At 41.8% G+C, this 20123-nt stretch overlaps 1 protein-coding gene across 2 annotated transcripts in view; it reads left to right on the forward strand.

Annotated features, from left to right (window-relative positions):
* Positions 1-20123, forward strand: part of IL18R1 (interleukin 18 receptor 1) — a 35436-nt gene continuing 15313 nt past the window's right edge. The window contains exons 1-8 of one of the 2 annotated variants that reach the window (XM_084844454.1): positions 1-345; positions 5814-5901; positions 6777-7005; positions 11680-11863; positions 13669-13819; positions 14284-14349; positions 16352-16505; positions 17926-18059. In XM_084844454.1, coding sequence (XP_084700580.1) covers positions 5844-5901; positions 6777-7005; positions 11680-11863; positions 13669-13819; positions 14284-14349; positions 16352-16505; positions 17926-18059 — 976 coding nt within the window. In that variant the 5' untranslated portion in view covers positions 1-345; positions 5814-5843. Of the gene's footprint in view, positions 346-3522; positions 3668-5813; positions 5902-6776; positions 7006-11679; positions 11864-13668; positions 13820-14283; positions 14350-16351; positions 16506-17925; positions 18060-20123 lie in introns of those variants that run through there. The other variant, XM_084844455.1, reaches the window with a different exon arrangement.

Below are 20123 nucleotides of genomic sequence, written 5' to 3' on the forward strand. Positions count from 1 at the left end.
AGATCGGAGGGCGGAGCTTCCAGGCAAGCTGCAACTTCAGCACCGCTTCTTTTCAAACAAGCAAGGCGCTTGATTTCGGACCCGATCTGTTTTTCTCCTTCTTGCCGGCCGAAGTAGGTTAGCGCTCGCACCGCGCCAAGAAAGAGGGCCCCCTACCTTTCCCTTGCTCACGTTGCTTCTGGGATACACGCTTGAAGCTGTCGCCTTCGTCGGTGGGAAGCGCTGATCTTCCTCCTCCCCTCCCTGCCTCTCTCTCTCGTCTCCTTAGCTGTCAGTCTGTTGTTTCCCCCACGCTCGTCGCGTCCAACTCCTGTCAACACCACCACCACCAGCGCCGGTTTTAAGGTAAGGGCCGTTCTTTCTACAGAGCATCTTCCCGTTGCAAGCTCATAATATATAGCCAGTGGGTTACGCGTCGTGTACTTTACAATCCAGGCGGCAGCTCAAAGGCTGCAATCCGTCATAGTGACTTGGCGCAGGAAGAACCGGTGATATCCGCGGGACACAGGCTGTTATCCTAAACACACTTAATTATCAAGGAGTAATAATAATAATAAAAAAAACCCATGAAGTTCAGTGGATATCTTTGGAGGGGTGGGGGTGGGGGTGGGGGAACTGATTGCAATTCAAGGCTATCCGTGTTTGCTCGGAAGTAAGTCCCACTGAGTTCAGTGAGACCTACTCCCAAGTAGATGTGTACAGGACTGCGGAAAAACAACAAAACTGATACTGAATCACAGAGATGCCCGTTTCTTTTGTGCCAGCTTCCCCAAAACTTTGCAATTCATGAGAATTGCAGTGACAAGGAGATTTGTTTAGTGCTGGGAGCTCCTGAAAGAATGGTGCACAAAATAAACTGGAACCTGTGTGGTCCTCTATCACTTTTGTCATGCGTTGGCAAGTTTTGATGTCTCCCTGTGGTTGGCTGTGTACAGGACCACGACCTTGATGCCCTGCAATTGCTGTCTTGCTAGAGTCCATCCAACCCAACACTTGGGTTGGATGGACTCTATCATGAGCTAGGCTAAACATCTCTGCAGACCTGTAGCCAGCCTAAATGTTCTGGGTGGGGTGGGGTGCTCAAAACGTTTTTTTGGGAGGAGTTTATCTGGTTTACAGGCCTTTAAAAGACAAAATTGTAAGCTCGTTTTTTAATTATTTGTTTGTAAAAAGAAAGAAATTAGGGGGTAGAGACCCCCCAGCTGCCCCTCCTGGCTACAGGCCTGGCTCTCTGTTGCTGGCTGCCTTCAAGCATAGGTTTGGCAGTGATCTGCTGGGGATGCTCGAGTTCTGGATTCCCTGCAGTGAGCAGGGGGTTGGACCACGAGGCCTAGGAGGCCCCTCTCCAGTGTTGGGCTTCTGTGGCTTTCTCCTGCGATTGTTGGGTGCTTATTGCAGAGTGGGGAGGGCCCATCATGAGATGGTAAGGAGAAGGAGCTTGTGCTGGATCTGGGAGCAGACAGTGTTGGGATTTAGGGTGGCAGTAGGATACATGCACTGCATTTCTCTGTTAAAGATGGACGGGGAGGGTGATGATGGACAACCTCAAAAAATGGCCAACTGCTAAATCACGCCAACATTTCTGGACCTCTGAGCTTTGAGCTGGTGCATATCATAGTTTCATCTCTCATCACTCTGGCCATCTGATTCCCCTCCCTAAATCCCTACACTGTCTTCTCCCAGATCCAGCACAAGCTCCTTCTCCTTAACTTTTAAGGTGTCCATGGCTTCTTATCACTCTGCTCTGGTACCCCAACACAACTTTTTATGTGACTGTCACTCATCCTGATCCACTATCCTCAGCCATCTGAATTGCTCATGGGGGTGGGGGTGGGGTGGAGTGTGAACTGGCCTTAAAGTTGCAATATTAAGCATACTTCCTATGCTGTAAGTTCCATTGAATTCAGTGGGATTTATTTCCAAATTCTGGTCTCACGGAGAACTTTAAAATGGAATTAGACTCATTCAAGGAAGAATGGTGGACTGACAGCTATTAGCCAGTAAATGGTAATTCCAGGTTCAGATAACTCCACACACTTTGAAAGAATGTGTGTGGATGGGGGAAATGTACAGACTGACATGGCCTCACCCTGACCCTGCCAGACATAGGGATAAGAAGGCTAGCCCATGCAGTCCCCAAACCCCCTTCAATTCCTTCACGGATGTTTGCAGGCTCTTTACATGTTGCCATGACCCTGCCGTGACCTTCCTGCACTAAATGCCCTTTGTTCCATTTTTAAATAGAGCACAGATAATGAGCTATCACATCACCTTGCTGTTGTGTTCCACTTCAGTTTCCTCCCTGAAAAGACTTAAAGTGGCAAGAAGAGGAGCCAGATCAATGAAAGATAATGTGGAAGACTCCAATATGGGGATAAGGAGGGGGAAGGGGGTGGGGGGAAAGGAAGCACATGTAAAGGGAGTCAGTGGAGATCCTGCATTTAAAACAGAAGCAGAAAGCCCCATTTTAAATTCAGGATTTTAGGCTGGTGTAGAAGTGCCCTTGGTCTGACCCAACAGGGCTCTTCTTGTGTCCTGAAATACATAGCAAATCAGGCAGTAAAAATACTCATACAAACTTTGCAGGGAAATTAGTGCAACTGGGGGACCTGGCTTCCAAACATGTGATCTTAAAATCTTGGAGCCTAGAAAAATTTTACTTTCTATGAATCTGCCATCATTTGTAAGTTCCTGATGGGTGTACAATGGCCAGTTCTCACAGCTCAATCACAATTCAATTACTGATGTCTTTGAAATGAAGTCATCTCATGATGGGCTCTCCCCAATCTGCAATAAGCACCCAACAATCGCAGGAGAAAGCCACAGAAGCCCAACACTGGAGAGGGGCCTCCTAGGCCTCCTGGCCCAACCCCCTGCTCATTGCAGGAAATCCAGAACTCAAGCATCCCCAACAGATGACTGCCAAACCTATGCTTGAAGGCAGCCAGCAACAGAGAGCCAGGCCTGTAGCTGGGGGGGGGGGTCTCTACCCCCTAATTTTTTTTTTTTTACAAACAAATAATTAAAAAATGAGTTGCCACACCCATCCAGAAGTCTTTCCCCTTTAACTCTTTGCAGCAGTCTAGGGTGGCCATGTCTCCTCTTTTATAAAGTACAGTCCTCTGTTTGAAGGGCTGCCAGAGAACTGTTCTCTATTTCAAACTCATTTTCTATCTGAAGTAGGAATGTCAGTAAAATTTACAACAGATTCAAATGAGTTTGGAATTCTATGAATCCGACCTGTGGATTCCATAGCGGACCAGCTCTTTCTGAGTCATGTGGATTCTGTGACTTGTGGACCTTTTTTTTTTTTTTTTTTTTACATTTGGGAGGATATGCACAAACTGCATTTCCACATGTTTACACTTCCGCTAACATGCATTAGCGCAAGTGGGCATTTGCATACATCCCTAAAAATAAATCCGATTCTATCAATGAGCAGATGATGAAACAAAAGACGTTTGACAATCCATGAAGCACAAATGGAAAAGATTTAACAAAATCCATACATCCTTGATCTGAAGGGCTGTCCAGTCCAAGTCTGGTATAAAGAGAAAGAATCATCAGGAGGAAGAGTGGGGACTTGAAATTGCCCATCAACAGCACCTGGACAGCAGCCTGAGCAAGGCACACACATCACGTGGTCATAGTCTCCCAACAGTGAAATGTACTGTATTTCTGTTAAAATTATCATAATTATTTCTAAATCTGCATCTATAAATCTAAGTTGGCATATGCAAGTATTATGCAATCGGTGTCCTTTTTTGTCCTCTTTATTGATGATGCATGTCTTCTTTTTTGGCAATTCATAAATGGCCACCCAATCACTGCTCTTAAACCCATAACAGCCTCAACTCCAACCCACAATGCTCCTGTAAACCTCTGGAGGCCTACCATTTGGGAACTGCTGAATTAGTAGTACATAGCAGAAAATATAAATAAACAGCTGAAAGTCTGAAAGGACATCAGGCTTTCTGAAGGTTTGGAATCTATTCCCACAACCTTGTTAATTTAATAAGGTATATGAAGGTTATATGACCTGCCAGCATAAGACTGCCACTCCTGTTCCTTTCATGTGGCTCATATTATTGTTCGACTCTTTAAAATAATGTCTTCCAGTTAATTTAAAAAAAAAAATGGTTCTAGCCCTCATGGCAACAGGCTTGGAAACTTCATGTTTGAGAGGTGGAGAAATTGTGATGGCAAACATAATAAAGTTGAGACAATGTCTTCCAGTTAATAAAAAAAGATTCTAGCCCTCATGAATGAAGAATTTTGGCAGAATAGAGCAGGGTGAATGTGAACAGACCAAGGTGAGACAACAGAAGAGCAGAGGAGAAAAAAAGCAGAACAAATTAACAAAAACTATGATATGCACCAGCTCAGAACTCAGAGGTCCAGAAATGTTGGCGTGATTTAGCAGATGGCCATTATTTGAGTTTGTCCATCATCACCCTCCCCGTTCATCATTAAGAGAGAAATGCAGCACATGTATCCTACTGCCACCCTGCTTGCAGTTGTGTGAGAGCCAAACTACATATTACTTTAAGAACGTAGATAGCAGCAATGTCTTTTTATGTCTCAAGGATAGCCTAGAAATAATTTTAGATAGATAGACAGGTTATCATTTTTGCTCAAAGGTAAGTGCAGGTGAGCCAATCCTCACTGGGATCCTAGTGTGGGAAGCAGGAGGCCTTTAACTCTTTGTCCACCACCGGCTGTAGTCCCAATCCAAATTTATAAACACTCAGTTTATACTGTCCAAAAGTGATAGGTTTGTTTTAATAGATCACTTCTCAGCAATGCAAATTATAGGCATGGCTCCCAATTTGGATTGCAACAACAATGGGCTAGGGCCCTGATCTGAATTGGCTCCCCTGGGCTTTAGAGTAAAAGAAGAAAAAAAAAAGCCATAGCTGCTAGCTGTGTCCTTAAAGCTTCAGTTTCCAGCATGGGGTACATCGGCACCATAGCACCCTCGGAAGCCTTCCATGGTACCCGTTATACTCTACTAAAGCCAGGCTGCTTCTTTAAAAAGTGGCTAAAATAGTCCCCACATTTTATACTCCTCCCTCCACTTCCTGTTCCTTGTTGGGCCTTCACCATACATCCCCAGTTCCATTCTGATAGTAGATCTTGGGGTTGATTAGGGAGGGGAGAGAAAGAGGAGTGGTGGCTGTGCTTTGTGGATTGAAGGAGGAAAAGGAGGAGGAAGGTAGAAAATGAAAAAGATGGATTGAAGGAGAAAAGATATGCACTCTGTATATTCCCAAAGCAGATACTTAAATATTGGCATCTGCTTAATATATGTGTGAAATGGAATGTGAAGAAAAGTGGTGATACCATTCTTTCAGTTGATGCCATGCCTAATCTCCAATCGCGGGATTTTGTCTAAGACTAAATAAACTAATCCTTACCATTTTTATTTTGAAATGTCATTGATTTTGATGGAACTTACTTTCAAGCTTAGGCTGTTCAGTCCAGAAAACATTTCTAGATCATTATGGGATTCACAATATTCAGCAAGCTGAATCACCCAGTGATTCTCCAAAAATAGAAAAGTATGCCTCATATGGAAAACTGGTACAAGAATGACCTATACCAGAAGAAACTCCAAACACATCATCTTGGTTATGCAAATATTCACTTTCTTTTATGTAAGACTTTACAGTTCCAAATCATATCTTCAGTTTTAGTTCTTATATTACTCATATCCTTAGATTAAAAACCTACACTGGTGAACTAGACTGCCTATATGTTCTCATTGTCTGTCTTTTAAAATTAAAGCCTCTTGTTTCTTTATTTTTTTCCAGAGAACAAAGTACAACTAAACGCATTTAAAAATGTTTTTGGGAAATCTGTCAGTCTTGCTGTTGCTGATCCTTAGCTTTGTCAGCCCTGGTAAGAATAACTCAACATTTTTTCCCCTTCAAGCAAGGTATAACAAGCCAAATACACAGTATAATTCAAAAGTGTCACCAGTTCAGCATCTAACTATAAAACTAGGAGGGCTTTTCCAGAAAATTAGAATTATTTAACAATAAATGAAAAGTTGTTACTCAGTTATTTTGGGTGTTTGAGATGTCTTCCTTCAAGGAATTGCTTCTGTTATTGGCAAATTGCATTTTCCCACCACTCAAAATGCAATATTTTATTTTTAAGGAAAATTCTCTCTCTCTTTCTCTCTCTCTCTCTCTCTCTCTCTCTCTCTGTGTGTGTGTGTGTGTGTGTGTGGAAGAGAGAGAGAGAGAGAGACCCATCACACTAGACTTGAAGTTGTATGAGTGTCATGGACTAAAGTTGTGGACTAAAGTTGTGTGAATGTCATGGGCACCTATTGGCTAGTTCCTGTAGCATCACTAGTTATGGGTTATAGGCCCCTACCCCACATTTTGTGACACTTAAATATTTTAATGTAATTTTTAATCCTTTGAAAGCTTACCACTCTATTGCTGAACCATGGAAGTTTTCATGAACTCATTTACGGGGAAAAGGGGGGCTGAATGTCAGCAAGGTCTCCTAGCACATTGCCTTTTTGTGAATCTTTTTGATGATATTTTAAAAAATCATTACCTGTTGCTTCCTCTCTATAGCACACTCATATTTCCCATTTTAACCATGAAAGAAACAAACAAAAAAGTGGAAAGATCTTATATGAGGCTAGGCTAAATAGGACTAGTGCTAGCCTAACTTTAAGAAAAAAAAATGCATTATTTTCCTGTTTTCTAGAAAGGCTGTAATTATGTATATATGGTTTTTTTTTTAATTTTCTGAAGGTAAACTTTGTAAGAGGCGCCCAGCTATTAACTTAGTAGAAGAAGAATATTTTTCAATTTGCTGTCCTACCACAGGACAAGAGGAAGGATATACTGTAAACTGGTACAGAGAAACAGAAAGAGAAAGGATATTAATTCAAGAAGACAGCAGAATTGATTTGAATGGCATTTATTTGCAGTTTTGGCCAGCTCTATTGAATGATACTGGACAATATACTTGCTGTCTCAGGTAGGTGTAGTGTATGCCAAAATGGATATATATGCAGGGATGTTTGCTTAGAAAGAATAGGCAGTGTCCTCGCTTGTGTCATTTTGCCAGTCTTGCTTTCCTGTAAAGAAAAGATAAAGCGTGCGGACATTTATATCTATAGTGGCAAATGCCTCTCTCTGTTGTAGATTGGTACACAAAAAGCTGCTGACATTTTGGGCAGAATCCAATGCTGGCCTTGTATGTGCAGCCAGTCCTGCCGATTCTGGTCCATGCGTGGTGGCCCCTACGGCTTGTGGAACAGAGACCTAGCGCTTCTGGGGGCAATCCCCGAAGTGAGTGAAAACACTCCTTTTTCACTCCATAAAAAACCCTCCCAAAATACTTTTTATCTGGCCCAATTACTAGAAGGCATATCAACATGTTAATCAAGGTAAGGTAAATGTGATTGCCCACAATTTCACATATAAGGAAAAGAAAAAGGATTTCAGAAGATTAGTATGTGAACTTTCATGTTGTTCTCAGGATTTTGCATATAATGTTTCCAAATATGTTTCCAACTGTGGACCATTGTATGGAGAACAGAGAGAGTTCTGGGAGTACAACAGCTGCCCATCTCTGCTTTAGCACATTAGAAGTGCTCCTACCCTGTCGGGTTTCCAGCAGCATCAGTGAATTCATAATACTTAGTATCATATAAACAGTTTCAAGAGTTCAAAAATCTTTGCAAACTTTAGGTGACATTGGAAATTTAGGAAATCTACAAGTGGATTTCCACTCATGCAACAGTAGTTCTCCTTCCTCTGGCCTTCCTGCACCCCCCCAAATCTGCCGCACAGGGTCCCCCAGCCCCTCAGAGTCCCCCAGCACTGTGGAGCAGATTAGGGGGGCACAAGGTGGCTGCAGGGGGGAGAAATCATTTCTGTCCATTCTACTGGTGGACAGACACAGCTGGATACAATATCTCAGTAATCCTTACAACAGTTCTGTACGGAAGGCCAGTATTGTTATCTCAATTACAGGGATTAATAAATATTGATGATGGCTCTTTAAAGAATGGGATGTTTAAAAATCAATCTTTTAGGAAGAATTTTGGTGATAGTATGTCTTTAAAAAAATAACCAAACTGGTTTAAAATGAATTTTGACTTTAATACAACCCAGCATGTTCAATTCTACCCTTTACATTCTTTGAAAATGGAATCCAAGGCCCTCTGTTGAATTAAAACTCAATACGTTGAGTTAAAATTGAATTAAAGAACCATGTAGAAAATATCTGACTTTTGAGGTAGGACTATATAGGTCATGTATAGTTCACAGAAAAGGTCACGTGAACCTAATTGTGGTAAGTTATGCATGACTGTCAACTAAGCAATATAAATGCAATGGACCAATTTAGATGATTATTTCAGGCTTCATAAGCTTCTCTCTCCCTCCTCCTCTCACTATGTGCCAGCTTAGGCATGATGATCCTGGCTTGTATTAAGCTTCCCTGGGGTACCCTTGCTTAATGTTGGTTAACAAATCAGAAAAACTATCCAGAATGTGTTCTGGAAAATGTGATCCTGGTTTATTTTCCTGGTTTGTTTACAGACATGGGGAGAGCAATCCTATGGCCCCTAGGATTGGGGCCATGGCATCTGGGGGTAGGGGCATAGTTTGGATTCCAGAAGCTGACCTCAGACCCAGGAGTCTGAGCTCCTTGCTTACAGCCAGTGTGGAGAGAACCATGCCAGCTGGCTCGCCAAGCTTGCAAAAGCAACCTCGGAGATGAGGGAAAGGAGGTGTTTCTGTGGGTGGGGAGGGGAGGGGACTAGAGAAGCAGGGATACAAGCTCTCCCCAGCTCTCCCCAGCCTTCTTTGCTCACCCTCTTCAGCACCCAAGCTAGACAGGCAAAAAACACCCATCTAGCAAAAATGCAGACTGGGAAAAGTGCAGAGGTGAATTTGGAGGCTGACGGGCATCTGGATAGGATTGCACCCTAAGCCAGAATACCCAGTTCAAACATGGCAGGAAATTCTTTCTTACTATAAGCAGGATCTTCATGCCCAAACTGGTGTACAAAGGGAAGCGTGCTTGACCTTAACACTTGTAAACCATGGTTTATGAAGTTTTGAAAGATTGTCCAAACTGGGCCTTAGATTTAGTGCTTGGTAAAATCCCTATATTAGATTTAGGGTGTTTCCAGATGGACAACTCCTAGTGCAGCATTGTGTAGATATTCAGTCTTTTTCTCCTTCACAGATTTGTTTTTGTGGTGAGCAAAAAGACAGGTGAAGTGATGGGAAAAAAACAGGAGGGTTAAAAACGGAAAATGACATTGACTAGACCCCCTGTAAAATTCTGTGAATGAGGCAGGGCAATTGTATAATAAAAGCCTCATTTGGACTCATTTTATTGTATAATAAAAGCCTCAAGGATCAGTAAGATTGTATAGATTTCAGAAGGATCTTATTGATCCTTGAAATCAAAGATCTTTAAGGTCTTCGAGACCTTAAAGCCATCCCATTTCTTAAGGAACAGTCCATCTGGATTTTTCAATCCACATTGCAAGGATAAGGCATTATCTAATTTTTTCTATGTTTGAAACCTTTCCAAATATCACCTTCTGGTATATTTTGTGAAATGTGGTGAGTGTATGGTCAGTGACTTGTGATTTTGGATGACTAGATGCACGTTCAAGCAATCTGAGTCTTTTTAGCTCTTTCATTTCCTGCTTTGTTTTGTAAAAGTGCAACTGACATTCTTACTTCAGACATTGTGGCTTGCCTGCTGTGCTTTTCTGATTTGCCAAATACTTGAAGCAATATGTTTGTTGTATCCAAAAGGGGATGACACAGTTTCAACCCTCAATCTGTATGTAGCAGGAAGGGTGTTGCAAAATGCAGAGGTGAGACAACATTGCAACGGTTCTTTGTTAAGCTGGGTCTGGATATTTTAGCAAGTGTATTTCTAGTCCAAAGGTGAAAGCCAACCTGGCACTTACAAGCTATACAAGGACTGTGCCAGTAAGAACCACCTGGATCTAGTACAAGACTCCTTCTACTATAATACCCTTGCTTCCAACAGTGGCCTAGCAGATACTCCTGGGTGCTTTGTAAACAAAGCAAGAGGGGAGTAGTAATTCCCATACTTATTAGGTAGCACAGTTCCAATCAACAATTGTAACACAGAACCCACATTGTAATTGGTACCTCTTCTTTGAGGTATCTCTTTCCCAACTGTGGGGGTAGTGTTACAGTCAATGGAGGCAGCTTCCATCTAGGTGTCATTCTGGCAGTATTTGGAGTGAATTCCCATTTGTGAATTGTGAAGCAGAGTTGACCTTATGAGCTCTCACTCTGTAGGAGTGAGAAGTATATTGTTGGTATCACTTGAGGAACTTTGTTCTGTTACCCTGTACCCTCAAGCATACCAAGATAACATTGTTGCCATTGTGAAAGCAGCAAGAATTGACATTATCCCAGCCACACTGGATATGAAACAATATGTTTAATGTCACTTTTAAATAACAGTAACATTTTTTATCATTCTTGCAAAGCCAAGTAAATAATCAAATCAGGATCGACAAGTACTTCACCTTTCTTTTTACCTCACACTCCAGCTTTCAACTATCCTAACTGCTCACTTCCTTCAACTGTCTAACCCAGGGGCTGGCAACTTGGTGCCCTCCAGATAGTTTGGACTACAACTCTCAGAATCCCTCCTGGCTGGGGCTTATGGGAGTCCAAAACATCTGGGGGGCACCAGGTTGCCTACGTCTGGCTAACTCCTTACAGGATTCCATTGTCTTAAGGACATTTGAAAAGGAGTCCTTTTGCCTTCCTTCTTCTTTCATAGGAATGAACATATCATTTTACACTTCTCCAGGTAGATATATATAATCTGTTGAACCCAAACTTTATTAAACCCAAACTTTAATAAAACCCAAATTTGATCATGGATCCCCAACATCTCATCAAGTTTGACCTTCATGTGGCTGGGTTGGGAAAAACTTGCATAGGAACTGAAGACTCTTGCATGTAATGGTGGCAAATTATGGGTTAATTTACCCACAATTTGCCAGGTCACGTGCTGAAGCTGCTTTACATAATCAACCTCTGATCAGGCCAATCAGAGGTTGTTGCAGGATGTGTGAACCCAGACACTATGAGTTATTCATGGGTAAAACAACCCAAAGTTAAGCTACGATTAGTTCTTAGGTTAACTTTGGGTTGTTTAACCCACAAATAACCCATAGTGTCCAATTTCACACATCATGCAGCAACTTCCAATCAGGTCGACCTGAGGTTGAATATCCAAAGTGGCTGAGGCTCGCATGCAGCATGTGACCCAGCAAATTGTGGGTTAAATGTGCGAAGGGGGTTTGCTGTGGCCAATCAGAGCAGACAGTAGTGAACAATATGGCACAATGGTATAAGGCAGTTTCCTATAACCTTACATTCTAAACAGCTCATGAGTCAAGTTGGTTAACCTATGAATAATTTTGATTTGTTTTGGCTCATTCTGATTTGGGCATATTTTCCTACTTTTGTTTGCCTAAAACATCTGATTTGCTTAGGAAGCCTATTAAAAGAATGTACAAATGGACTAATATGAACATGAAATATATGACTGTACGTTTGTAATTGTGATCAATTGTTCTGCTTCAATGTCCCTTAAAGTCACACTTTCTCCTGCCCCCCACATCCCCAGCAATGGAACATACAACTTTACCTGTAATGGAAGGTACTTGAAAGTCCTCCAAAGAAATAAAGGAAGTTGTTTCAATCCAAATCATATAGAAACTGGAATCCATGGAGAAGTTGGAAAATCATATACCTTTCTGTGTAGTGATATACATCACAGTGCAAATGTTGTCAACATAACATGGTACAAGGTATTTATTAAAACAACTTTTTCTTGATTGTTTAATGGGGAGTCTGAAAAAAAAGTAGATAAACTAAAAAAAAAAAATCAAATATAGGAAGTACTGAGCTATCTTCTGCAATGGAATCAAAGACCTGGAAATTGTTAGGGGTCACATGATGGTGCAATTGTTCCATCATGTGATGGGGCTAAATAGAATGTTAATTGCTCGTAACTTCCAGCAGCTTAAAAGAAAAGGCATATCACTTTAAATGCCATATGTATAAAGACAGAAAGAGAAGGAGCCTGGGGAATCACCACCGAGAGGGAATTACACAATTGGGGCACCACTGCTGAGAAGACCCTGTATATTGTACTTACCCTCGTGATTACACATGCGCTGTGCATACAGCAAAACCTCCAAGGTAGATATTAAAGGCCAGGCAGATTCATATGGGAGCAGGCGCTTTCTGAGGTAATCTCGTCCTAAGCTATTTAGGGTATTAAAGGTCAATACCAGTACCTTGTTGGCTATGTCATGGGTGCTGAGCAATCATCTTCCACAGACAACTTTTGCTACGAACTTGCAGAGCTGATTTTCAGGGCTTGACCTGTGAGAGGCAAAATGTACATTGTATTGAATGTGGCAAGGATACTCCCCAGCTAGCACCACTGCTCTGAACATGTAACATCTTCCTTCACCTTTGCTTTCAGGATAAGCAAGCTAGGGCCTCAGGGAGGAATGTGGCTGTGTGTTTGTTTTAGGAGCGGTGACCAGGTGCATCCCTCCCCGATCCCAGAAATGGCATGGCGTGGGGATACTCCTGTCACATAATTTCTTCCATGGAATATGCCTTCCATACCCATTCAATGAGGGTTATTTGATGGGAACATTTTGGTCTCTCCCATGTTTCTGCAGGTTTTTTGTTCCCTTGGTTTATTAGACAGTTGTTAATTTCTTAAATGCTGCTTTATAACACAACGTTTCCCAAATGTTGTATGAAAAATAGTTTCCCATAGTAAAGCCTAGCCCTTTCATTTCATTGAATAACAAGAACTGTACTGCACAGGTTTTAAGCTGTGCCCACACGGACAGGGATACAGCATACTCATTGTTTTTCAAGGTTCTTAAGTTCCCATTGATTTCAGTGGAAATAGCTTAAGCAACATTTAAGCAATTAACAGTGCAATCCTATGCAAGTTTACTCAGAAATAAGTCCCACTCTGCTCAACGGGGCTTGCTCCCAGATAAGTAGGTATAGGATTGCAGTCTAAAAGTGCTTAATTTTTGCGGAATGGTTCCAGTTAATTCAGCTTTGGGGAGGGGATCTTAACCCTTCCCCCACTGTAGTCAATACATAGTACATAGAAAGCAAAGTGCTTATCAAAACAAACAGTTTTGAACAAGATAAAACAGTTAGAGCCCCCTCCTTCAAAAGTTAAAGAAGGTTGGCTCCTGATATTGACCCAGTTTGGATGGTCACAACAAGCTGCTGTGGGTTAAACAAGCCATGGTGGCTTGTTGTGAGCTGTAGTGTGACCTGGGCATGATTTGCATAATCACTACCTGGGTGCGGCTTATTGTGTCATCTGAACCAGGCAGCTTGGCTTGCTGGAGGGTCAAACAACCCTCAAATAAATGGCATTCGGACAACACAATAAGCTGCAGCCAGGCAGTGATTATGCCAACCATGCCCTGCAGCCCAGAACAAGCCACTGTGGCTTGTTTAAGCCATAGTGATAATGCAAACCAACCCACTGTGTACTGTTCATGCTTTGAATGTGTACATTTTATGCTTGTCGTAAACCCCCTTTGAAACAACTTTACTTAAACAGAACTGCAACAGGATCTTGAATAAAGCAGAGGAAGAATTGGACATCCCTCAGTTAAAAGCTGGAGATGCTGGGAAATACACATGTGTGAAATCATTCACTCATGCAGGAAAGAGTTACAACACCACACGTACAACAGAACTCATATTGAAAGGTGAGTTTGGACAAAAATGTTAAAACAAAATGGGGCGATAGCTGGTTTTGGCAAGGCCATTAATACTATGATCTATCCTTTTTATGCTGTACTATGCTAAAATGCAATATACCCTATATTAAACAAAATATCAAAAGACCACAAGGAAACATCGTTAAACTCTTCTGCTATGCTGAAAACTCCTTCTCCTAAGCTAGAAAAAAATCTGTGCAAATAGCCCAGGAGAGGGAATGATACAGGTATGGTTACCTATCTCCTACTGCTGGAAGTTCAAGAATGCTGTGAACATGTCCAGCACTACAGCTCAGTACAGAAGGATATTTTCTGGGATCCAAATTAATTGTACAACCTCCATGGCCCATAACAAATAAATAAGTTATTTGTTTTATCCTTGATCGAATATATTAACGTTTATTGTTAGAATAGAATGGAGTTTCAAAAAATATATCTTTTCTCTCCTCAAGGTCCTAAGGAAATCACAGGACCAAGGCTAACTGGACCTGAGCACATTGTTTTAAAAACAGCAATAGGTACCTCTCAATATTTCTAAGAATATGATGAAATGTTGCATGTCTCTCTGCATGTGTGTCTGTATGGTTTGATATATTGTCTTTAAAGCAGCAGGCATGGGTAGATGGGAAAGACATCCTGGCCTGTACTTGAGGCTAGGCTGGAGGTATTTCTTGAACATAAACCCTATTCAGGTGTTATTTTTACCAATAAGCTGAACATGTGAATGCGGCTGCACCAAATAGCTTCTCCCCGACATTATAGGTGGCAAGTCTCCTCCCCCTCACCTGTGTGTATCGCGTGAATGTCTGCAGGAAGGGGCTTTGCACATACAGCTGTACTTGCAAAGGCTGCCTACCTGCAGTTGTTCATGCTGTGCACATGGATGCTACTTGATGTGCATGACATCGGAGTGGAGCTACTTGGCACATCTTGGGTGTTCAGCTTACTGGTAAATATAACATCTGAATAGGGCTTTAGGTGACTGACCTTTTGCTGTCATTCGGTAGCCTTCAGGAAACTGCATATTTAGGTGATTAATGGGAGTCATTTTCTGGAATGACATAGTCAGCAACCCACAGTTGCACTGTTGCTATACAATATTTTTCTGAAATCTTGAACAACATGAACCATTGCCTTAAAAAGCAACACAATAAATCATAATATAGGACCAAAAAACCCCCATGAGAACTGGAAGCGAAGTAATAGAGGATGGGGCTTCTTTTAATATTCCATTGTCTCAACTTCATTATGTTTGCCATCACAATTTCTCCACCTCTCAAACATGAGGTTTCCAAGCCTGTTGCCATGAGGGCTAGAACCTTTTTTTTTAATTAACTGGAAGACATTATTTTAAAGATTCAAACAATAAGATGAGCCACATGAAAGGAACAGGAGTTGCAGTCTTATACTGGCAGGTCATATAACCTTCATATATCTTATTAAATTAACAAGGTTGTGGGAATAGATTCCAAACCTTCAGAAAGCCTGATGTCCTTTCAGACTTTCAACTGCTTATTTATATTTTCTGTTATGTACTGTTATTCAGCAGTTCCCAAATGGTAGGCCTCCAGAGGTTTACAAGTGCATTCTGGGTTGGAGTTGAGGCTGTTAGTTATGGGTTTAAGGAGCAGTGATTGGGTGGCCATTTATGAATTGCCAAAAAAGAGGACATGTATCATCAAAAAAGAGGACAAAAAAGGACACCGATTGCATAATATTTGCATATGCTAACTTATATTTATAGATGCCGATTTAGAAATAATAATTATGATAATTTTAATAGAAATACAGTACATTTCACTGTTGGAAGACTATGACCACGTGATGTGTGTGCCTTGCTCAGGCTGCTGTCCAGGTGCTGTTATGGGCAATTTCAAGTCCCCACTCTTCCTTCTGATGATTCTTTCTCTTTATACCAGAGTTGGACTGGACAGCCCTTCAGATCAGGGATGTACAGATTTTGTTAGATCTGTTCCATCTGTGCTTCATGGATTGTCAAACATATTTTGTTTCATCATCTGCTCATTGATAGAATCAGATTTATTTTTAGGGATGTATGAGAATTTCCTTCCTTTGCAAATGCCCACTTGCGCTAATACACGTTCGCGGAAGTGTAGACATGTGGAAATGCAGTTTGTGCATATCCTCCCAAATGTTAAAAAAAATGGTCCACAACACAAGTCACAGAATCCACACGACTCAGAAAAAGTTGGTCTGCTATGGAAACCACAGGTCGGATTCTTAGAAATCCAAACTCATTTGAATCTGTTGTAAATTTCTCTGACATTCCTACTTCAGATAGAGAACAAGTTTGAAATAGAGAACAGTTCTCTGGCAGCCCTTCAAACAGAGGACTGTACTTTGTAAAAGAGGAGACATGGCCACCCTAGACTGCTGCAAAGAGTTAAAGGGGAAAGACTTCCGGATGGGGGTGGCAAGTGGGTCCTGTCACTTTATAACACTTAGGGAACCTTTCATTAATACAGCCAAATTGCTCAACTTAAAACTTTTTGTGCTTAGGTAAAAGTGAGATCCTCAACTGCACAGCTTTTGTCCCTAACAATTCATTTGAAAGCGATTTCGACTTGTATTGGCGACACAATAGCTCAATAGTAGACCAATGTCAGGACGCCAGTGAAAGTGACTCACAATGTGAAATGCAACACCATACAGAGTAAGTAATGTTCATAGGAAAATGCTGTATATCCATGCTTGTACAGTGCAGTCCTTGGCATTTTGGCATGTTATAGTTCCCTGTGCTACCTGTCTTGCACTTTCATCTAACCAGCTGAGAGCAAATAGAACCACTGGGTTTATTCGCACAACAAACGTAAACTGGTTTAATCACCAGTTCTTTTCCTAGGGAACAGTAGCCTTTGGTCGTGGGTGGGGGGTATATAAATCTTGAACAGAGAATTCTCTGTATCTTCAGTAAAATTCCATAACTCTTTTTGAGGAGGTATATCACGAAGAAGCAGATGCATGATCTTGCCCCTGCTCTCCTTAGATCACTCAGAAATAAAGAGTGATCTCCAAAAAAGATGAAATGACCCTGTTTATTTTCTCATTGATTTTCTCTCAATCTCTTCCACTCATCCATAGTTCCCTTCCCCTCTATGGATTGATGTCGCCAATAATACTGAGGCCATTGGACTAAAACGTGTGTGTTAGATTTTCAGTAATTTTTCCTCAGGACACATTTTAAGATACAGGCCACTGAGTTATTTTTGCACCTTGTTTGCAGAAGTATTTGAGGCTACAGATTAGATTGGGCCCAAAACGAAGGTATCAGAGCACTTTTTAGGGTCCATCCAATTACAGGGATCTTTGTTTTGACGCAGATGCTGGACAGGAAGAAGCAACATGACTTGGGCCCCATCTACCTGAGCCTTTTACTCCAGGGTGGCTGCAAGTTGAGGTCCTTCAGGACAGACGATGTAGTCACCGCTTCACAGCCATCCGTGGTTTTCTCTCGGAAAATGCGGATTTCCAAGGAGGCGTTTTGCTGAGATGTTTTTCTTTTGCTGTGGGTTTCCCACGGTTGCAAGCCGTCTGTCCCTACCCCAAACCGACTTCGCATTTTGCAGCAGGCCTATTGTGGGTGTGTGCAGTGCTTGCATCACTCTGTGACATCCCTTTACTCCCCCTGTCCCTTCGCAGCTGTGCAGTTACAGAGGCAGAGAGCGGTGTTTTCATTTATTTAATCACACTTCCACACATTTTTGCAGCTTCATATCTTCGCAATGGTTGCTTTTGGACTCAGTGCCCAAGGGCCGGGGTGCGTGTGTGTCTTGCATTATAAAGTCTTGCAGACAATTTCCATTCTAGTTTACACTCTCCAGGCGGAAACCACAGAGCAAACAGAAGGAGAAGAGGGCATCTGTTCAGCTGCATATAAACTGCTTCATCCCTCAAAGAAGTAATGTCCTTTATTGCATGAACAATAAATTTGTTTTGTTCTTCCATCAAAAAGGATCGTCCTTCTGACCTCTTCTTCAGTGATCCATCACTGAAGACTCGTGCCCTGAAATTATTTTACAAGAATGGTTTGATAGAAGGAGGCTTCTCATACTTTCTCTTTCTTTTTTTAACAGTCACAAAGAAGGGGGAAAATTTGTCTCGACACAATTGTGGATCAAAAGTGTTAAAGAGGAGAACATCAATGTTTCGTATGACTGCATTCTTCTTGGACGTAAAACTATAGAGCAGACATTTGTACTGCAGAAAGGTACCATAGGGTGTAATCTAACATTCCTGAACCTGGTGCCCTCCAGATGCGTTGGACTGCAACCCCCAATGGCCACGCTGACTGGGAATGATGGGAGTTGCAGTCCAACACCTGTGGAGGGCATTAGGTTGGGAAAGTCTGGCTTAATCTAATGTCTGGAAAGCCCACAACAACAACGAGAACAAAACTTGCATGTAAGAATAGGCACCCACATGTGGAGCCAGAACTGTGGAGCCAGAAATGACTTATGCAAGGAAAATAGCAGCTGATTGTATGGAAGCTTAATAAGAGGTCTTGCTTATAGCTGGAAAATGTGCAGTACTAACTATTAGCTAAAAATTATGCAATACTAATTGCTAGCTGAATTCTGTTTTAATTGGATGTTGGCTGGTTCTAGAATTTATTTATTTAATATGTTTTTTAGCCATGGTCCTCCTAAGGTGGCTTACAACATAAAAAGCATACAATTCAATATAAAAAATGATAAAATCACATTACATTTCAAACTAATTTTACAATAAGCCAAGTACCATAACACACAGCAGGTTGAATCCAGATTTAGCAAGGCAGACAGCAGACTCGTTGAAATTAATGGGGCATGAGTTGCTTGTGATGAGCTGGAGTCCTGTTGGTTTCAGTGGGTAAATGCCAAGTTTGACTAAAGTTGAATCTGATCCCATTTCAATATCAGAAAACAGCCATGACCATAAAACCTTTTCAGTTACAAGCTGAAGAGAACAGCTATGTTTTAAAAACTTTCTTAAAAGCAGCCATACGTGGAGACAATCATTTATTTCAGTGCAGTGTGCGGAATTCCATGAGGTAGGGTAGCTCTGTCTCTAGTGCTTGTCAGTGTTACTGGCCATAGTGGTGGGCCAGTGAGCAGAGCCTCCAAAGACCATTTTAAAGCATGGACAGGTTCATACAGTGTAGCTGTTCCTTCAACTAACAGGACCCACACTGGCAGGCAACATTGGTATGAGCACCAATGTGCCCCTAGAAACCTTCCTTGCTGCCCACCAAGACACCCGACTCCTCCCAATTTGTATTTTAAAAATATTTTAATATTTTCTTATTGGCAGCTGGGGTGGCTTCAAAGTGAAGTGGGAGCCTCCAGCTGCTGCCGTCTTACTTCCCCACGGATGCCTCTGAGCAGGTCACTTGTCCTTTGTGGCTAGCCTTTCCCGCCCATGGCAGCCTTTTTGTGCTGTGCCCAGGAGAGTTTCTCAGATTTCTAGAAGTGCCCACAGGCCCAAATCCAGCACTTTGAGTGGGGCTTAAAAATGCACTGACAACCAGTGCAGCTGTTACAGAACTGGTATCATATTGTCTGTCCATCTAACCCTAACAACCATGAGCAGCTGCATCCTGCACAAGCAGAAGTTTCCAAGTCCCCTTCAAAGCCATTCTCATATGGAGCATATTATAGTGGTCCAGCATGGATGTAACTGAGCCTAGGCCCACTTTCTCTAGATGGGGTCACGTCCAGGAACAGATGGGCCTCCTACTTGACTCCCAGCACTGAACTCTCACACAACATTTGCACATACACACAGCGTCAACAAAACAGAACAAAATCAAAATGTGCAGCTTAGTTAGGCCCTTTGACTGAGTGTTGAATGTAAAAATGCAAGGACAGTGCTGCAGCACTTCAAGACAAAAATCCCCCTCCCAAGCTTTATCTCACGCCGGGTTGCATTATATGATTAGAGTGGCCATGTGTTAATGTTCTACACCATTGCTCTAGCCTAATTTGATATTATAGTGACGTATTCACTGTAACTTAAACACAGTGGCTCAGAACCCTGCAGTTACTGTAAAAAAAGAAGAAGATGTTGTTTGAAAGCAAGCAAGAGCAGTACATTACAAAGTACCTGAATGCTTCCAGTGGAGAAAGTTGCTTGCACTCATAAAGTGGCTCTTGAGATAGACTGGTTCCTTCCAGCTCATTTTGGATTGCCTTTGTTTACCTGAAATATAAATATAAATATGAATATATGAATATATATATATATATATATATATATTCATATTTGCCACCTGTCCTTTAAACAAGGGCCTTCC

This window comes from Heloderma suspectum, chromosome 3 (genome assembly GCF_057233095.1).
Source record: "Heloderma suspectum isolate Gila_16-S chromosome 3, 16-S_ref, whole genome shotgun sequence".
NCBI lineage: Eukaryota > Metazoa > Chordata > Lepidosauria > Squamata > Helodermatidae > Heloderma > Heloderma suspectum.